Below are 16,891 nucleotides of genomic sequence, written 5' to 3'. Positions count from 1 at the left end.
GCAACGCAGCCGAACAACCGGGCACGCGAAGCCCAGCCGCAGAAACGCACTTCGTCCTCTTCGCGTTCCAAGCGCGAGCGCACCAAGCACGAGCGTTCCAAGCACAAGCACAACCGTAGCAATATCTTAGGATTTTAAGAGTCAAAGTCGGTATTTAGTATATCCAGAAGGCATTTGGAAGTTAAACTAAAAGTTTATTCCACAGTTGTGATTGAGGTTAAGAAAATGGTATAAAAATTAAATAAAACCTCCGCCTGGTGGCACCCACCATCACACCGTTCCAAGGAGGACGCTCCTAGCACCCCTCCATTCATATAACATGGTTTCTGCCGAAATGGTTTTGACAATGACTAACCCTAACGCACCCATGTCGCATATCCTGAAATGGTGCACTTAGGGCTGTAATTGATATACTAACCAGAATAAGCAATTTAATGCGCATCCACTACGAGTACAGCGGTGATTAGTGTCTCGGAAAATGGTTAGTGGAATGCCTAGATAGCATTATAATTAACCTAACACTTCTATTAGCGCTGAGGGCAAAATAAACCCGACGCTTTTAATGTTTCACTGTATTGGTGTTCATTCTATCTCAGTAATCACATTTGACAAAGAAAGCACCCACTGCACAACAAATGTCTCGTGCGATAAGGTGCGTCTCGTGCCTACAGCGACCGCACTATCTCAGCAAATAACTCAAACTCGTTGCTCCCTCTAAATGTGCCACTTCTGTCCAAGTTTTCGTATTGGAGGGACAAATGCCATGGTCCTGACATAGTAGACCCCTGTATTTTCACGCGTTATACTATTTTATTGGCTACAACTAAATCGCCAAATGAGTTACGCTTAGAAATCTAACTTTGCTTGTGCTTTCGAGACAGCTGGGTTCTCGATCTCTGGAATTCGTCGCATGTATGGTTTTTACATTTTTTGTTCTGTCGCAGAGCCCAATCCTGTCTTTATAGCCCAATCAATCGACGACCTGTCCCTGGGTGAAGACCGGGCTGACAGCATCCGTAAGGTGCTCCTGATCGCTGTGGTGCTGTCCGCCATCATGAGCGCGCCGGCTTGCCTGACTGGAGCTTCGGCAAACATATTCCTCATGGGCATCCTCGAAATGCAAGTACATTATTTCATTCAAGCTCGAATTAAACGGCAAGAAGAAAAATTAAAAGACAGCTAGCCCATTTCGTTTTGAGCATCTGAGCAGGTATTTCTCGTTGCGTGATTAAAAATGCTCTTCAAGGAATGGGGATCCCCAGTGGAGGGGGCAAGGAAGAAGCGAAGGGCGCTGACGGAAGCAAGTCCTCTTGTCGAAACGCTGCCTAGCGGACTGAGGCTTCCCTGGCACTCATTGTTGATTCTTCGTCGCCCTAGGACCCATAATGTAAATGGACTTATTGATCAAAGGATATGAAATAGTGGCGACTGCTGTTTCAGAAGTGCTTCACCGATACGGATAGTTTTACATTACGAACAGCTTGTATTCTGAAACCAGACCAAACCGGTTTCAAATGAAAGATCCAACTACCTTGCAATAATTATGCTACAGGTTTCTTTATGGAACGATTTATTGGGGACACAGTGCGAGATATATAGGTGGGCATGCAGCAGGCTGCCCTGTGAGAAGATTAAGGCCACTGGTTGCACTAGGCTCCGTGAGATGAGTCTTCACAAAGCGAATTATTTCCGCCTGTTTTTTGAAAATATAACACGGTTTAAAGCCGAAGCCCTGTTGACAAAGCAGTAACTCAAGCCTAGCGTCCTCTCGTTCTTTCGTGTGTTCTCCCAATTGATGGCTAAATAATTTGCTAGCCCTTTGGTTTGGTTTCGTCATAATGCGCATGGTCTAATGCCCCCGTTTAAAAAACAAACAAACAGACAAAAACTTTGACCACACGGTTATGACATCGTTGCGCTGAACGGCGGACGGCTGGCCAAACTCCAAAAAACTGGACATTTAAGGTTCGATTTTAAGTGTATATGTTGCGACCGCGGTTCCTCTTGCTCACTCAGACGCGGACACTACATGTTTTCTCTTTCACAACGGCAATCATTGTGTGAAAGACTACATGATATACAATTAAGCCCCGCTTTAACCACGCTATACGAACGTGCCTGCGTGGCCTAGCTGTAGCGTGTCTCACTCGCAACCCAAGGTTCTAGGTATACCGCGACGGATCGGCTGCTTAGCAGCTTGCGAGACAACGTTAATAACGTGGATTGTTGAGCTAGTTGGTGCATGATCACTTAAAAACGGCTGCAGAGAAGAACCAGACAGAAGGAACAAACACACTGACGTGGACGTTGCGAGGCAACGTTAGTATTGTTATTCGTCGTCTGCTGCGTGTTTATACAGGTATGAGTATCAGGCGGAACACGCAGCCGACGGCCCGTGCGCTTGGCGCGTTGCTCGCGGTCGCTCCGATCGCTGAAGACCCCATTCGCCGCTGGTGCGGCTGGCGCTTTCTATGGGAGCCTCTTGTAACAGCCACTTTCAGGCACAGCAGGAATGCCGACGACGAAGGCTTTTCTGCAGAACTGGCCTCTTGCGTTGTCGCGTGAAGAAAAGTGCCGTGCGGTAGCGCCCGGCTTCTAGGGCAACGGGATATCTCATATGTGTTGTTGTTTTTTTGCCGGCGAAGTTCCACAGCTAGACGCATAGATGGCGCTTCTTTCAAAGACCTGGACTGGAGGCCCGAGAACGGTACTTCACCTAGCCGCTGGCGTCAGGTGCGGTTCGCGTGGTGTCTCCTCAACATATACGTCTTCCACCGTGGTTGAGGATCACGATTTGCTACGCAGCTGCTTCTATAGGAAACAGCTTAATTTTGTAGTGTATTATACGCTCCAAAAGACTGCAAGGGCATTTATCTGTACAAATTTATCGACGACTGGGAGGCCTGCTTTGTCATTTAGAGCATGGACTTTCCAATAAAGGACGACAATAGAGCCCTCATAATAGATCGTGGTCATATGGTTCTCAGGATCGACAGGCCCTCTGTCATGGTCCTTGTGATGAACTCTCATACAGGTGTCTCTGTAAAAGGCTACCTTGACGATTGCGTATCTCTGAGGCCGTAGTCAAGGATCAAATGTCCCTCTTTTTCGCACGAGCACCTTCATGAAGCCGTTGTGAGCGAGCTTTAGTTTTCACAGCGCTACACGTTTCTAGTGAGGTGGAGCTCACTGTTTCTTTCAGTTTTGAGATTACGAGGTAAAACAAAAAATAAAGCTATTCCCTCTATCGCCCCGGGTTCGAACCCGACCGCGGCGGCAGCGTTTCGATGGAGGCGAAACGCAAAGGCACCCGTGCGCTGTGCGATGTCAGTGCACGTTAAAGATCCCCAGGTGGTCGAAATTATCCTGGAGACCTCCACTACGGCACCTCTTCCTCCATTTCTTCTCTCAGTCTCTCCTTTATCCCTTCCCGTACGGCGCGGTTCAGGGGTCCGCCGAGATGTGAGACAAATACTGCGCCATTTTCTTTCCTCAAAAACCAATTTTCAATTTTTTTCTATCGCACCTGCCACGAATGCCCATTTCAGCCTATCAGTGCAGGCGATGTTACCATCGCATAGCGGTGACAGCTGTAGCCGTACAGTCAGCTTTTGTAAGGAAAAACTTTGCATATGGCTCTGCCCGAAGAACTGCCACTTTTCATGAAAATTTAAAGGGTAGTTACGCTGCGATGGTTGCAGCTGTATCAGCTCCCTGCTGCCGATGCGAATTATCGCAGCAGGAAATCCATAAATATATGGAGATTGGAAGGCTGATGTATCATACTGTACATATTCTTTTTTTTTACAGTGAGGGCTATCCGAACATGATATCGTTCGCCACTTGGATCACGGCGAATGCTACCTGCGTGACCGTAAACGTCCTGGGTCTATGGCTGTTCCTCATTTTTCTATACCTCCGAAGGATGTGAGTTGGCTATAGCTTATACAACAGCGGCCTCCCCCTCACGTGGCTGTTAGCGCGTGTTTTGGAAACCTCGATGGAAATGTGGTTGCAGGAATAAACAGGCGAGAAGAATGAATATAAAATATGTCTATATAAACACCTATGTAAACAGAAAATATGTATAAACAGCCTGGAGGGAATTTACAATTCGTTTCCTTTGCGAGTAGTCAAGACTACAAAAATTAGCGCTCATCAGGTTTTAGTTCACGAGTTAGAAACACACTACGCATTTTTGATATAAAGTGAGGAATCCACTTTCTGATATCTAAAGTGCTTTGACAAAAACTTTGTCGTTGGAAAATTGTAAGGCACTGCTATGGAAGTATTGAAGGTAATGGCCCATTCTTCCGATGTGTAGCAAAAGCTTTCTTTAAAAGTTTTCCCCATCGCTCGCATGGAGCAGTTAAGATCGCCCTATAAAATCAATGGGGAATGCGTTTATGATCACAAAAATGTTAGACAAAAAATGCAAGCCTGCTGACTGCAGACCTGCGGATATGTTGATTGTTATAGTGAAATCTTGCAATGTATGAAAAAAATGAGTTCATAATCTTTTTTCCGTTCAAAAATTCTGGACACGTCGCAAGTCTACAGTCCCCGAAACCAATGAGCATACGGGTTGTCTTTTTTTATTTGTAGTTTTTCATCAAAGGGTAATTAATAAAATAAGAATGACCACATGCCGCCGGTGGGATCCGAACCCACGACCTCCAAATTTCGCGTACGGGGCTTTACCAACTTATCTATGACGACGGGTGCCCAGTCTTCTTTCGGGAGTACATATGTGTAGTATAAGCGAACACTAAGAGTGATCACCAGCGCCACCCGCTTCCATAGCGGCGGACGTAGTACCTCCTGTATTACCGCGGGTGCCACGTAGGAACGTGGTCGAACGCTGAGGGCAGAAGCTGTGCGAGAGCCCTCTTACGCTACCTATGGCATCAATATTGCCATATTTGAGGCTCTCGTTAACGTATTCAGCAGACGTGGAAATGGAAAGAGGTGCTCGTTATGGCACACATGTGACTGCTGGCTTCCGTCATGTGTGCCATAGCGAGTGCCTTTTTCCATGCCCTTGTCTGCTGAATTTGTCTTGAATTGTTGGGTATGCCCATTCGGGTATGCACCTGTAAAATATCAGTGTAGTTTAAAATAAAACCTGACGTTGCACTCCATTACAGCACTTTAACCTTTTACTTAATTACTCATTACTGCCGGCCGCCTTCTGGTAACCAATTTTTGCTAGTCCAACCAAAGGCCGACAACTATCCCGACAAAAAACAATTATCAGCCACCGACTAGCCCAAAAAATACCAAATTAAAAGCCAAGGCAGGAGTGCTTACATGCATGTACAGGTGCTTGGTACAACGATGGTTAGTGCTGGTGTTAACAATGCAATGTAAGCAGGCCAGACCAATTGAGAAGATAAGAAACCGATACCTGCCTTCCATAATCACGTGGACTAAATCTCAGTGCTTTCTGACGAAGATTGGAATGATTGAAGTCCCGGACTGACCAAAGTATACAACACGGGCGCGTCTGTGTCATGCAAGTTTCTCGGCCAAACAGCCACCATGACTCTGTGATTTCCTTTTTACCACCCCTATGCTCCTTACGTCCGCTTCTGTATGCGGGCCCGAAGCTGCGTCAGCGTTGTCTGATTAGCGGGATACGATGGATTTGTACGCTACAAGCTTTGTTTTACTACAAGGAATGTTTTAGGCGGTGTATTAAAAACCATTGCCTGCTCGATGCCGCTTTAATTAAATATAACAGAAACGCATGAACTTTGTTCACAATAAAGGACGGAACAATTTTATGAACAAGATCGCTTAGTGGTTTCGCTACATCTCTGCAGTTCTTTGTCTTTTTCTTTTCTGTTTCAGAGAGAAATTGGACTCGGGTCTCCGGGACACTGTAAAGGCCGCCGTTCGCGCCGTCGCCTCAACGAATGCCGAGCGCCTCAAGTATGAACGCACGCTCACATTTTGTGTGCCTTATAGCGAGTTGTGATTTGACTCGTACAACACACGTAAGTGTTTTTCCCATGTGCACAGCTGAAAACACTTGCCAAGTGCTCTCCTAAACAAGAAAAAAGAGAAGTACTTGCCCTTCAGAACACCCGAAAGAAAAATTTGCGGACGCCTGGGTACCGCCCAGCCTGGGATAGCACAAGCAGCCCTTAGAGCGTTTGTCATCACTTCCAATTAGTGAGATTTCCAGCCGCCACTTACGATAGGGTGGCGTCTCATGACATGTTTGTGATGACCACGCATCACGTGTTCTGCTTAATCAAGCACACGATCGTACAGACCGGCCATAACTGATCGCCTGTCACCAGACACCGCCAAACAATGAGACGAGCTCCTTCTGTTTCGCATAAAACTATATACTTTTTAGCCAAATTTAACGCTTGTCTCAAGAAACAGTCTTGAGACCATATTGGCCAAGGTTGGTCGAGTTAACCAAGTCACTGAACAGAACTGACTGATTCGTAGAATTCTGTACCTATTCTGTCCAGTTGAATCCAAGACCTGAAACTTCACGTCAAAAATTTATTCTTAACTCCGCATTGTTTTTATCATTCATTAAAAATTTAGTGACGAAGTCGTTCGAATACGCGACGCTTTATATGCTTCTGGACACTGAAGTCCTTTTAAAGTTTAGTCGTGCCATCGGACTCTTCTTGCACTCGGGGTTGTACATTGGTGAAACCAAGGATTTCACCGAGAGAATGAAGCAGCACAAAGCGGATGTCAGGCAAATGAACGGGGATTCGGAGCGTGGTGGCCGCACACTGCGAGACACGTTACCACATGATCGACTTCGACGGAAACATTGTGCTGGAGGCCGAGCCGCACCCGTGTAAGAGGCTCTTACTTGAGTTATGGCACATTCGAGTGTAGGAAAAAATGTCTCCGGAAGAAATGTCCCTGGACAAAAAGTCCTCCGTGGAAGAGACCACTGTGAAAAAAATGTGTCCAAGTGAAAAATTACCCATAGAATGAATTCTCGAGGAACCTACTTGACAAAAAGTTGCCCTCTTTATTGTACTGCTCCTTGATTTGAAAATAGATGTAAGCATGGAGTATTTTGCAGAGCAAGATCACACTATGGCAATTCAGTGCAGGTCGAGCTAAGAAGAGCCGCACCAGAAAGCACTTCCGCCGGTGATTTCGCTGAAACGCCTAACGATACAGAGACACACTTGAAGTCGGCCACTCCCTTTCCGCCGCCATAATTTTTTTGTGTTTGTCCCACGGTGGGAGAGGGTTGAATGTACAGGCGGGATTAGAGTTAAAGTGACCTGTCGTCAATAGACCTCTCCCGGCCTACCTCACGGATGACGTTGTGAGGGAGGGGCGAAGGGCGTAGCTTGGCAAAACTTTCCACTGCCTTCGGCGTGGGGCACTGAATTTGGTCTCGTGTGGTAGCTATCTGCGGTGTTTTTCTCAATGCTGTCAAGTTGTTGCGTACGGATTGCGCTTATCTATTGAAGACCAGCGGCATATGTTTCTTCTGCTTTCGAAATAGAGAAAAGCAGCGAAAAGGATTTTGGAGCAGTGCAAAGACCAAGGTCACCGATATCAAGCTCTGTGTGGATATGGGACGTGCACTTGATTGTGCACTTATTTTTGGGTCGACAAGCAAGCATGTCGTACGCTTTATTGTCCTCTTAAACGAATTGCCCTGGAATCATGAGCGATCAGGGGATGACATGCGATCGCTGGAAGAACTCTAAGAAGTTCTTGTTAGGCATTTAGTTTATTCTAGTGCGGCAGAAGAAGCCTGCTCCTGTCTTGGGACGGCTCGTAAGGGCACAGAGGGACACAACCTAGGCCAGAGGGCTCTGCGCATGCAAGCGAACAGCGCCCTCTCCGAGCGACTCCTCCTAACTGTACGGGCAGGACGTCTAACTCCTCTGCTCACTTGTGTGCGTCTGCACCGCCTGCACGCGAAGGGAACTTGTTTGGCGAGTGCGAACTCGTTCGTTCTGGCTTCGGCGCCATTTTGAGAGGAACTTGTTTTGCGCGCGCGCTCTGCTGTCTTCGTTCGGACTTCGACGCCCCTAATGAGCGAAGCACCAGGAGCACGCGCCTGCTCGTGCGTTCTTATCGCGCTTGCACACCATTGTGAAGTTTATTTCGCGTGCGCTCCGATGCTTTAGAGAGAGCAGCTCCTATGCGCGGCGTTAAGAAAACAGCCCTAAATATCGTTGTTCGCGTCAAGCCTAGTTTTGTATCGAGAGCGAATAACCACGGGGTATATGAAATGAAAGTTTAAAAGAATCCTTCGACCATAACTGTGGCACGAAGGCTCTTCGATTCTTTTCTTATGTCTTCATTTTGCGCTCGCTCAGCTCGCTCTGCTTGCTTCCTCCGTGTGAGCTGGCCACACCTTCCTGTTACTTGTATCTTTTCCCTTTGAGCCATGCTTCAGTGGCTTTGGCGCTATAGACTGCTTACCCCAAGGTAGCAGGCTGAATCTCACCGCGCTCCGATTTGGTCAAAATACGAACCGCAATTCGTGATGTTGATGCGCGTTAATTAATCCCAATCGGTAGAAGTTAGAGAGTTTTAGTTTGGGCGTGTGGCTGGTGCAACCCATATGGTAACGAACTGCCGCTCCTACCGTAGTCGCGCTTGCCTAGCTGATTTTGCGGTACGGTCGTAGTTACTGTAGATTGCGTATTTGCGGTACAAATAACTAAAAAAAAATCTGCCAATCCAGAGCCCTCTTATACGGCGTTGCCCACACTCTACGTAAAACCTGCTGGAGACGTTCGCTGGAAAGTTACTCTTTTAGCAGGGTGTTTTGCTGGGTGAGTTGGTTTGACATTGTGAACACGGAAGCGCTGGCAGGCGACAGACGAAGGGAGGACGAGACACACGGAGCGCACCGTGTGTCTCGTCCTTCCTTCGTCCGCCGTCTGCCAGCGCTTCAGTGTTCACTCTTTTAGCTCTGTTTACCGGCCTGTATATGTACCAGAAGCATATAATTTACCAAAGCTGTCTAGTATTTCTCGGGAAGCTTCTGGCATTTGTGTCTTGCCAGAAGCATATCATGTACCAGAGCAGTCTAGTATTTCTCGGGAAGCTTCTGGCATTTGTAACGAACCGCAATTAAAGCACTTCTGCAGCCATAACATTTATCACAGCACAAGCGGGGACAAGTACGCAGTTTAGAGCGCACTCCATACCGGCACTGCACGAAACATAAGATAAGCTCAGCACCGGGCCAGGGGAATGCTTGTACCCACTGTAAAACGGGTACCCGGTGGCACTGGGGATCGAACCCTCCACCTCCCGCATGTGAGGCGGATGCTCAAATCACGAGAAAAGAGGGGGGGGGGGTGCGGTCGCGGGACGCTCGGTTTTTTCCGAGGACGTTTCTTCCGGAGCCCCGCACATTCAGCAGACGCCGAGGAATGGGAACAGCTTCTTCCGAACCTTCCCTCTTTTAACACCCATGGTTTGCGGCCAGTGACCATAAAAGGGCAAACTGCAACTCGTCCGCAGTCACACCTCATAAAGGAACCGAGTACGTTCCGAAATGTTATTCCATTTTTGGTTGGCGCTTTCTTCTCACTTAATTAATTTGCCAACCACACAGACTTCTGTCGAATGTTTTCTTCTGAGGGCGCCGTAGTATACAGGTATTGTCACAACTCCGTTTTTTTTTACTTCATGTTATTGCTCGCCCTACCGCAACTGGTAGCCATTCGACAAAAACCGAACTTTCTCACGTCGCATGTTTTAAGCCTTGCTACTCTCGCCAGATCCCACCCACTTGGCCTTGAACACAAAGTTCTTCCTCTCTATCTTCCTCTCGATAACTCGCCTCGTAAGCTTGTGCTACGCAGCGGTAAAGTGTGACAGCCGCAAAGACATCGAAGCGATGTGCGCTTGCGAAAGAGAGCACCGGTCGCGGGCCTCCCTCGCAATGGGCCTTCAGGCCACACTCAACTGACACATGACGTCTGACCCGACACCGTTCGTAGCAAAGGCCTTCACGCGTAACAATTATGTTTTCTGTGTTGAACGATCGAATGCGTACCAAATGCCAGGCAATTTCACGCGCTATATCACTTTCCGCATTTGGTTTTTTTTTTTTTTTGCTGTCAGCACAGTGTAATGACAGCTTGTGGTACGGCGATTTTTGCAAAAGTTGGCGCGAAGCTTTGTAATGATTATTTGTTCCTGCTCGAATACGGCGGCAAGCGGTCTTATCACTTTTGTAATGAAGACAGATGCAAGTAGACATATACGAATTGTTTCCAACCCTGCGCAGCTACTTCTAAGTTGTTCGAGATTATTATAGGTTCCCCAGCGCATTATCTCGAAAGTTCTTCGTCAGCTTTAAATTGAGTGCGGCCGAGAGCGGCGAGGTATCCGTACCTCGACGACCGCCGAGCAGGCTTGTCGCTATATATCGCCTCCGTCGACTTCCTCGTTTCTTTTTGGACGCATGTGAACCCAATTATCAGTCTTTCAGAAGCCATCTAGAGTCTTTCTGACCTTTCGAGTGCCGTAGCCGCCAGGTGAAAATATTGTTTCACGAAGGTGCCTTATTATCTATTGCGGTTATTTCATCGCTTTCTGCGAGCTATGCAATCAATCCCAGTGTGAAACATTTATGACATTTCTTAAGACAGTGTGTGATGAAAACACTTCAGAACACAGTAATTCGCGTACTTTTATTTTACTGAAAAAATATGCTTTGCGTTTTTGTTGTCCTTACACTTACAGGCCGAAGGAAGGAGTGGTGATTGTAACGTACGCAGTCGTCCTTTTGATGGTGTTCTTTCAGTGGTCTGGCAACGGATTCGGTTGGGCAGACCTTTTTGGTCTCAGTGCGTAAGTTAATGTTCTTACATTAATCCTCATTGACTCTTTTTTTGTTCTTGCATTCTGCGACGTCAAATAATCAATATCTTATAGCCATGCGCAACGACACTTTACGGGTGGAAATATAGAGTTCTTAATCTAATTAATTATGCAATGGCCGGAAGATTCAGGGCACACAGAAGTAAGGGCAAAGAAAAAGTTAAGAAGAGCAGGTTGCTAGTTGTATTATTAGTCTGGCGAAGTGTGCCGCCAACTGCTGCGCCGGTGCATACTTTTTTTGAAAATGATTGGATGTCAAGAAATGAAACGCGCGATAAGTGTCCACTTCTCGATGAACACCTCAACTGCGCCGTGAGGGAAGGAAGGAAGGTGGGAGTGAAAGAAGAAAGATAAAACGAGTTGACGTAGTGGAGGGCTCCGGAATAATTTAGACCACACGGGGATCTTTAACGTGCACTTACGTCGTATAGCACACGGGCGCTCTCTGCGTTAACTTTTTTCGCGCCGTCCGTGGAGCAAATGCCAGGTTATGTTTGCATTGCATCATACTTAAGCACTCGAGATGAAGCTGATGAAATGAAGTAAGCTGGGCTCGACAGACCCAGGGCTATAGTTCATGATTTAAGTATCCGACCCCCTCACACCATTGAAATAAACCGACGAGACTGAACGTTACCAGTTGTCCAAGAAAGGCCAACGGGAATGATTTTAGGGAGGAGCTTACTTATAATCTGATGCATTTTCAATTTATTTCATTCAATTTGTAGTCGGGTGCTGCTGCCACAAATGTAAACATAACACTATTAAAATAAAGTAAAAGCATTTTTCAGGTGCAGGTCAATGCGCTTGTGATGAAATTTAGATGCACTGCCTGTTCTGAGATGATTGCAGGAGCGGTATACGGTAGCATGTAACTCGCATCTAAAAAATGTTTCTCTTATATTTCCTTGAGCATCACTTTTCGTTTGCTAATCTTCCATTGAACGTCTGTTAGATCACAGCTTATAGCCAGGAAATGCTTTTACATGCAACTTTGAAGCTCATGATGGCCTTGTTCGTAGCTTGAAAACAGCGCTATTGAAATTTACCAACGCAAAATGATTGTAGCTGTGAACTTTACTGTTAGATGTCCATGGCACCAACACGCACCGCAGCTGATGCATAGCCCTCCACTAAGACGTCACGCATAGCCCATGTGTCGCATTGGGACAATAAACCCCATTTACTACATATCGCATACCACACCAGCTAAGGCATGTAGAGTGCAAGAGGTAGCCTATATCCAGCTCTCCTCCTTTCTCCCCAGATGGATAGATGAAACGACTCCCTTCATTTGTGCCCTCATCCTGCTCTTCATCGTGATGCCGTCGGTGACATCTACCAGCTACGAAAGAATCGCCTTCTGGTCTCAAGTGGAGATGGCGATACCATGGAGCACGCTCCTCGTGATGGGCGCCGGATTTGCTCTCGCCACGGCAATGCAGGTGAAGTAATGCACACCATGTGCTCAGTCTACGATGTGATCTTTGGTAACGCTCACAGATTTTTATTTTAAAAACTCTGAAAAGATACTTTGACGCAGTCTGTGCAGGTGGATTGTACAGCAAGGCAGACACTGTATATGATACAGGTGAATAATTAGGCGATTAATAATTAAAATTAACTCATAACTTTCTATGTTTAAATTTAGGGGTCAAGATCATACTACACAATTGACGGCCGTCAACATAAAACGTGTCCCCAGTCTTTAATTTTTTTTTACTGCCAGTGTTCGATATATCGAACGTCAAAAGTACACATTTGAAAGCTCGTTGAGTTGGCTTTCAAGCGTTGCACATTGATAAAATGGTCTCGTCCGCCCTTCTAATGCGACGAATACTGGCCATTTTGTGTATTTAGTGATTTAGAAGCAATTAACGTGACTTCTGCCACCATACTACGCGCAGCGAGCCATTTTATAAATATGATAAATATGGAACGCAGAAATGCCACCTAAGCCAGGTTTGAAATGTGTAATTTTGACTTGGATATATTGAACAATATTGCAGATAAAGAGTGTGTAAGACCTGCACGCGCCTTTAATATTGGCGGCCTTCAAATTCTCAATATCAGCTTGCCACCTAAATCAAACAAAAAAAATTACGGAGGGTACATAAGACTGCTTACGTGCTTTGATGCGAAAGCTTTACTTTTAATTTTTAATTTACTTTTTTGTTTATTTATATTTATTTTGCGTTATTTTGCTCTAGTGATGCAACTGCTCATTAGCATACAGTCGTAATTCAACGCATGCACTAGGTTCACCTTTGTTCGCCGAGAAGGAACGCGGTTTTGTGGCCTATGGGTTCTGTGCTCGCCTCGCAGTATGCAGCTGATCCATAGCCCTCCACTACGACGTCACGCATAGCCCATGTGCCGCACTGGGACAATAAAGCCCATTTACTAAATATCATTAAATTACCCGCACCTTCGGAAGAAATTCCGTTATTCGCTGTTACCACAGTGACGTCATCCAGGGTTTTTCGTGAGCCCTTTTGAGTTGCCGTGTTTCGTTGTTGATGAGCTCATAATGCTTTCGCATTAAACGTTTATTGCCTAGTTTTTGTTAATTAATCCTCTTATTATTGAGCTCTGTCATGTGCATACTATCGACGTCAAATGAAATGCGAACAACGCCGCGCGTGGGCAAAGGTCTAGTTTACGCCGCCTGCATTCGGTTTGTGACAGTTTTGCTTGTTTTCTTTGACGATCATTTTCTCACTTTGCAACTGCAGCTTCACCGCCGCGGTGACTCAGCGGTTAGGGCGCTCGGCTACTAATCCAGAGTTCCCGGGTTCGAACCCGACCGCGGCGGCTGCGTTTTTATGGAGGCAAAACGCTAAGCCGCCCGTGTGCTGTGCCATGTCAGTGCACGTTAAAGAACCCCAGGTGGTCGAAATTATTCCGGAGCCCTCCAATAAGGCACCTCTTACTTCCTTTCTTCTTTCGCTCCCTCCTTTATCCCTTCCCTTACGGCTCGGTTCAGGTGTCCAACGATATATGAGACAAATACTGCGCCATTTCCTTTCCTCTAAAACCAATTATTATTATTAACTGCAGCGCCACATGCATTCTTTCCACTGATCGCAACTTCCGCAGAGCGGCTTCGCTGGTGGCAACGGGTGTTGCCCGCGTGGGTGAAGCGAGCGCTCTTAGCTACCCTTGCCTGCAGCGGTTTGATTTTGCTTCTATCGTCGCCCGCCTACCAGCGTCTGGTTGCGATGCTACCGCTGAAAGAGACCGATCGGGTGGCAGTCGGTGTCGGTGGCATTGACATCGCACAGCACACGGGCGCCTCAGCGTTTTTCCTCCATAAAAACGCAGCCGCCGCGGTCGGGTTCGAACCCAGGAACTCCGATTCAGTAGACGAGCGCCCTAACCACTGAGCCACCGCGGCGGGTGGCCGTTGCTGAATCGCTTGTTTCTGGCAGTCAGCAGAACTTCATCGCAGTACCGTTACCAGAACTATGGCGCTCTAGTGGCAAACCGAGAAAACGAACGTCAAGGAAAACAGAAGCAAAACGATCGCAAACCGGAAGAGCGCACCTATCTCTGATGCTTGAAGAAAGTCTTTCCTGTGGCATAGTGTTGTTGAGGTGATTCTTTCAAATATTTTCTCGCAGTGCAATGTTAATCGAAACGATAAATGTTGGCGAATTTTTGGAAATATTACATGCGGGCAGAATGAATGGTTTTGTGACTAACGAAGGAAACTTATCAATGTGAAAAAAAAAGGTCTTCAGATTCAGCGTATGTTTAAGCTGGTTATATCGTTCAGTTGTTTGCGTGTCTAAAGAAATGTTATAGTTCAGCTCTTCTTGCACAGTTTATTCTTAGAGTGAATAGGTGTCAGAATTATGAAAGAGGGACCAGCATATTGGTGATAATTTTTTCGAAGCGCTTTATTGAAGCGTCTTTAATTACTGAACTAGGGAAATTTCAAGTTTCATCTCGTAAGCAAAAAAAAAATAATGTTGCCAGTTCACAGACCAGATATAATTTCTGGCTTCTTGCCAGTGGAGTGTGTGTTGTGAGGGATTAGCTATAGGTGTTTTATCCAGTACTGATTGTAAACCAGAGGCACAGTTACACTGTTTGCCCGCCGACACTCCCTAAAAGCCAACCACCGACAAGTCTACGAAGCATGAATTTATTTGTAGTGTCTTGATGACACCGTCCTTCTTTTAAAAAAATGTACGCCGAGGACTGCGCTTTTAGTACGGTAATTTCATTAGGCGCATTCTCCGATTTCGGGCATACGTACGCGTCCAAAGCCTGCTTTGTGGCAGGTGGCCCACGTGCTTACCGAGTTGTGGGTAACCTTCCAGGTGTGTACACCTGGCAGGCCATCACCTGGGTGAAGGCCTTGGTGAAGGATAGACCTGTTTGAAGGCGTTCAAGATAAATGTCTTCAGGGTAAAGGTCCTCAGTTCAGAGGCATTTGTGGTAACGCATTTATATAAAATGCCTTTAAGTCCAAGTTCTTTAGGGGGAAAGACCTTCTGGTGAAGTTTTTTAGGATTAAGAGCTTATATTAAATGCCTTCTGGGTAAAAACCCTGTAGGTAGAAGGCCTTTATGGTAATGGGCTTCGGGGTAACGGCCTCTAGGTCAAAGGTCTTTGTAGTAAATGAATTTAGGTCTAATGCCTTTAAGTGAAATGTCTTTATGGTGAATGCCCTCTGCCTAAGGCCTGTAGGTAGAAGGCTTTTATGGTAAAGGCCTTTAGCTCATATACCTTTAGCATTTAAGGACCTTAAGTGCCCACCGTAACTAGCGCTACTGCATGGTATTCCTCGCTTAGTCATGCTAAACCGTCTGCTATTTTTTATAGCAAACCTTGCAGGCAAGTCTAAAATCTGGCCTTGACTACTTGGTTTGATAATGTCAAACGTGGTGCTTGGAACTTATCCCTACCATATGCAAGACAATGTGGGTTTAACGTCCGGAACCTTATCCAGCTTTGTACCATTTAAAAAATGCTCCTCCGAATGTGAACTCCGACGAGCCCAGAAAATTGTGCTCCAGTGATACTTGTTTCATTGATTGTCGTGTCGTTGTTTGAAACGTTCTATTGCCTGATGCTTTCATTTTGTCTCCCGTATTTTCCGCCACTGACTTTGTCCCGCGATTTTTATACAAGTGCAGAAGACCGCCCTTGTGGAGTTTCTGTCGTCCAGCTTCCCATCTAGGCCCCGCCTCTCTCTGACGTTCCTGCAAGTGGCGCTTTGCATCGTGGTGTCCATAGGAGCAGAACTGCGCGGAGGCGTCGCACTCTGTTCCGTCATTTCTCCCTTCGTGCTGAAGTTGTGCGAAACATTTCACGTGAGTTGCATATCAGTAAAGGGTGTGGTGGTCCTTATTATCCAACAATAATTAATATAATAATAATTGGTTTTTGGTGGAAAGGAAATGGCGCAGTATCTGTCTCATATATCGTTGGACACCTGAACCGCGCCGTAAGGGAAGGGATAAAGGAGGGAGTGAAAAAAGAGAGGATCAAATAGGTCCGTAGTGGAGGGCTCCGGAATAATTTCGACCACCTGGGGATCTTTAACGTGCACTGACATCGCACAGCACACGGGCGCCTTGGCGTTTTTCCTCCATAAAAACGCAGCCGCCGCGGTCGGGTTCGAACCCGGGAACTCCGGATCAGTAGTCGAGCGCCCTAACCCCTGAGCCACCGCGGCGGGGCTTATCCAACAGTGCTGCACTGGCTCCCACACGCCCGCTGACGTCATATAATAGCCTGCTAACCAATCAACTCCTGAACTACAGCGCTTAAAACGTTTTATGATATCATTGTGCTCGTGGCCTTAAGCGGCACCTAAACCAGCTCTTACGCACGGCGAGTTGTAATATTGCGATCACTATAATAGGGCTGAGAGGCTGGAAAGGCCACATGCACTGTGAAGCCCGAGGCGTCTAAATATTGGTAGAGCAGGGTTGCCGTGGTCAACGGCATCCACACGAATTTATATAGGTGTGGAGGCTCCGGATGTCTTGTATGTTTTTGCTTTGTAATAATGCTTGAAACA

General features: G+C 46.5%; 1 protein-coding gene across 1 annotated transcript in view; it reads left to right on the top strand.

Moving 5' to 3' along the window:
• The window catches only part of LOC144130359 (Na(+)/dicarboxylate cotransporter 3-like), a 37,071-nt gene that overhangs the window by 16,083 nt on the left and 4,097 nt on the right, over window positions 1–16,891 (top strand). Inside the window, exons 5-10 of the mRNA XM_077664287.1 lie at window positions 945–1,119; window positions 3,811–3,927; window positions 5,854–5,934; window positions 10,717–10,824; window positions 12,122–12,299; window positions 16,002–16,178. Coding sequence (XP_077520413.1) covers window positions 945–1,119; window positions 3,811–3,927; window positions 5,854–5,934; window positions 10,717–10,824; window positions 12,122–12,299; window positions 16,002–16,178 — 836 coding nt within the window. The remainder of the gene's footprint in view (window positions 1–944; window positions 1,120–3,810; window positions 3,928–5,853; window positions 5,935–10,716; window positions 10,825–12,121; window positions 12,300–16,001; window positions 16,179–16,891) is intronic.

Source organism: Amblyomma americanum, chromosome 4 (genome assembly GCF_052857255.1).
Source record: "Amblyomma americanum isolate KBUSLIRL-KWMA chromosome 4, ASM5285725v1, whole genome shotgun sequence".
In the NCBI taxonomy this organism is placed as follows: Eukaryota; Metazoa; Arthropoda; class Arachnida; order Ixodida; family Ixodidae; genus Amblyomma; species Amblyomma americanum.
The sequence above is the reverse complement of the archived record's forward strand: the minus strand, read 5'-3'. Positions and strand labels throughout refer to the sequence as shown.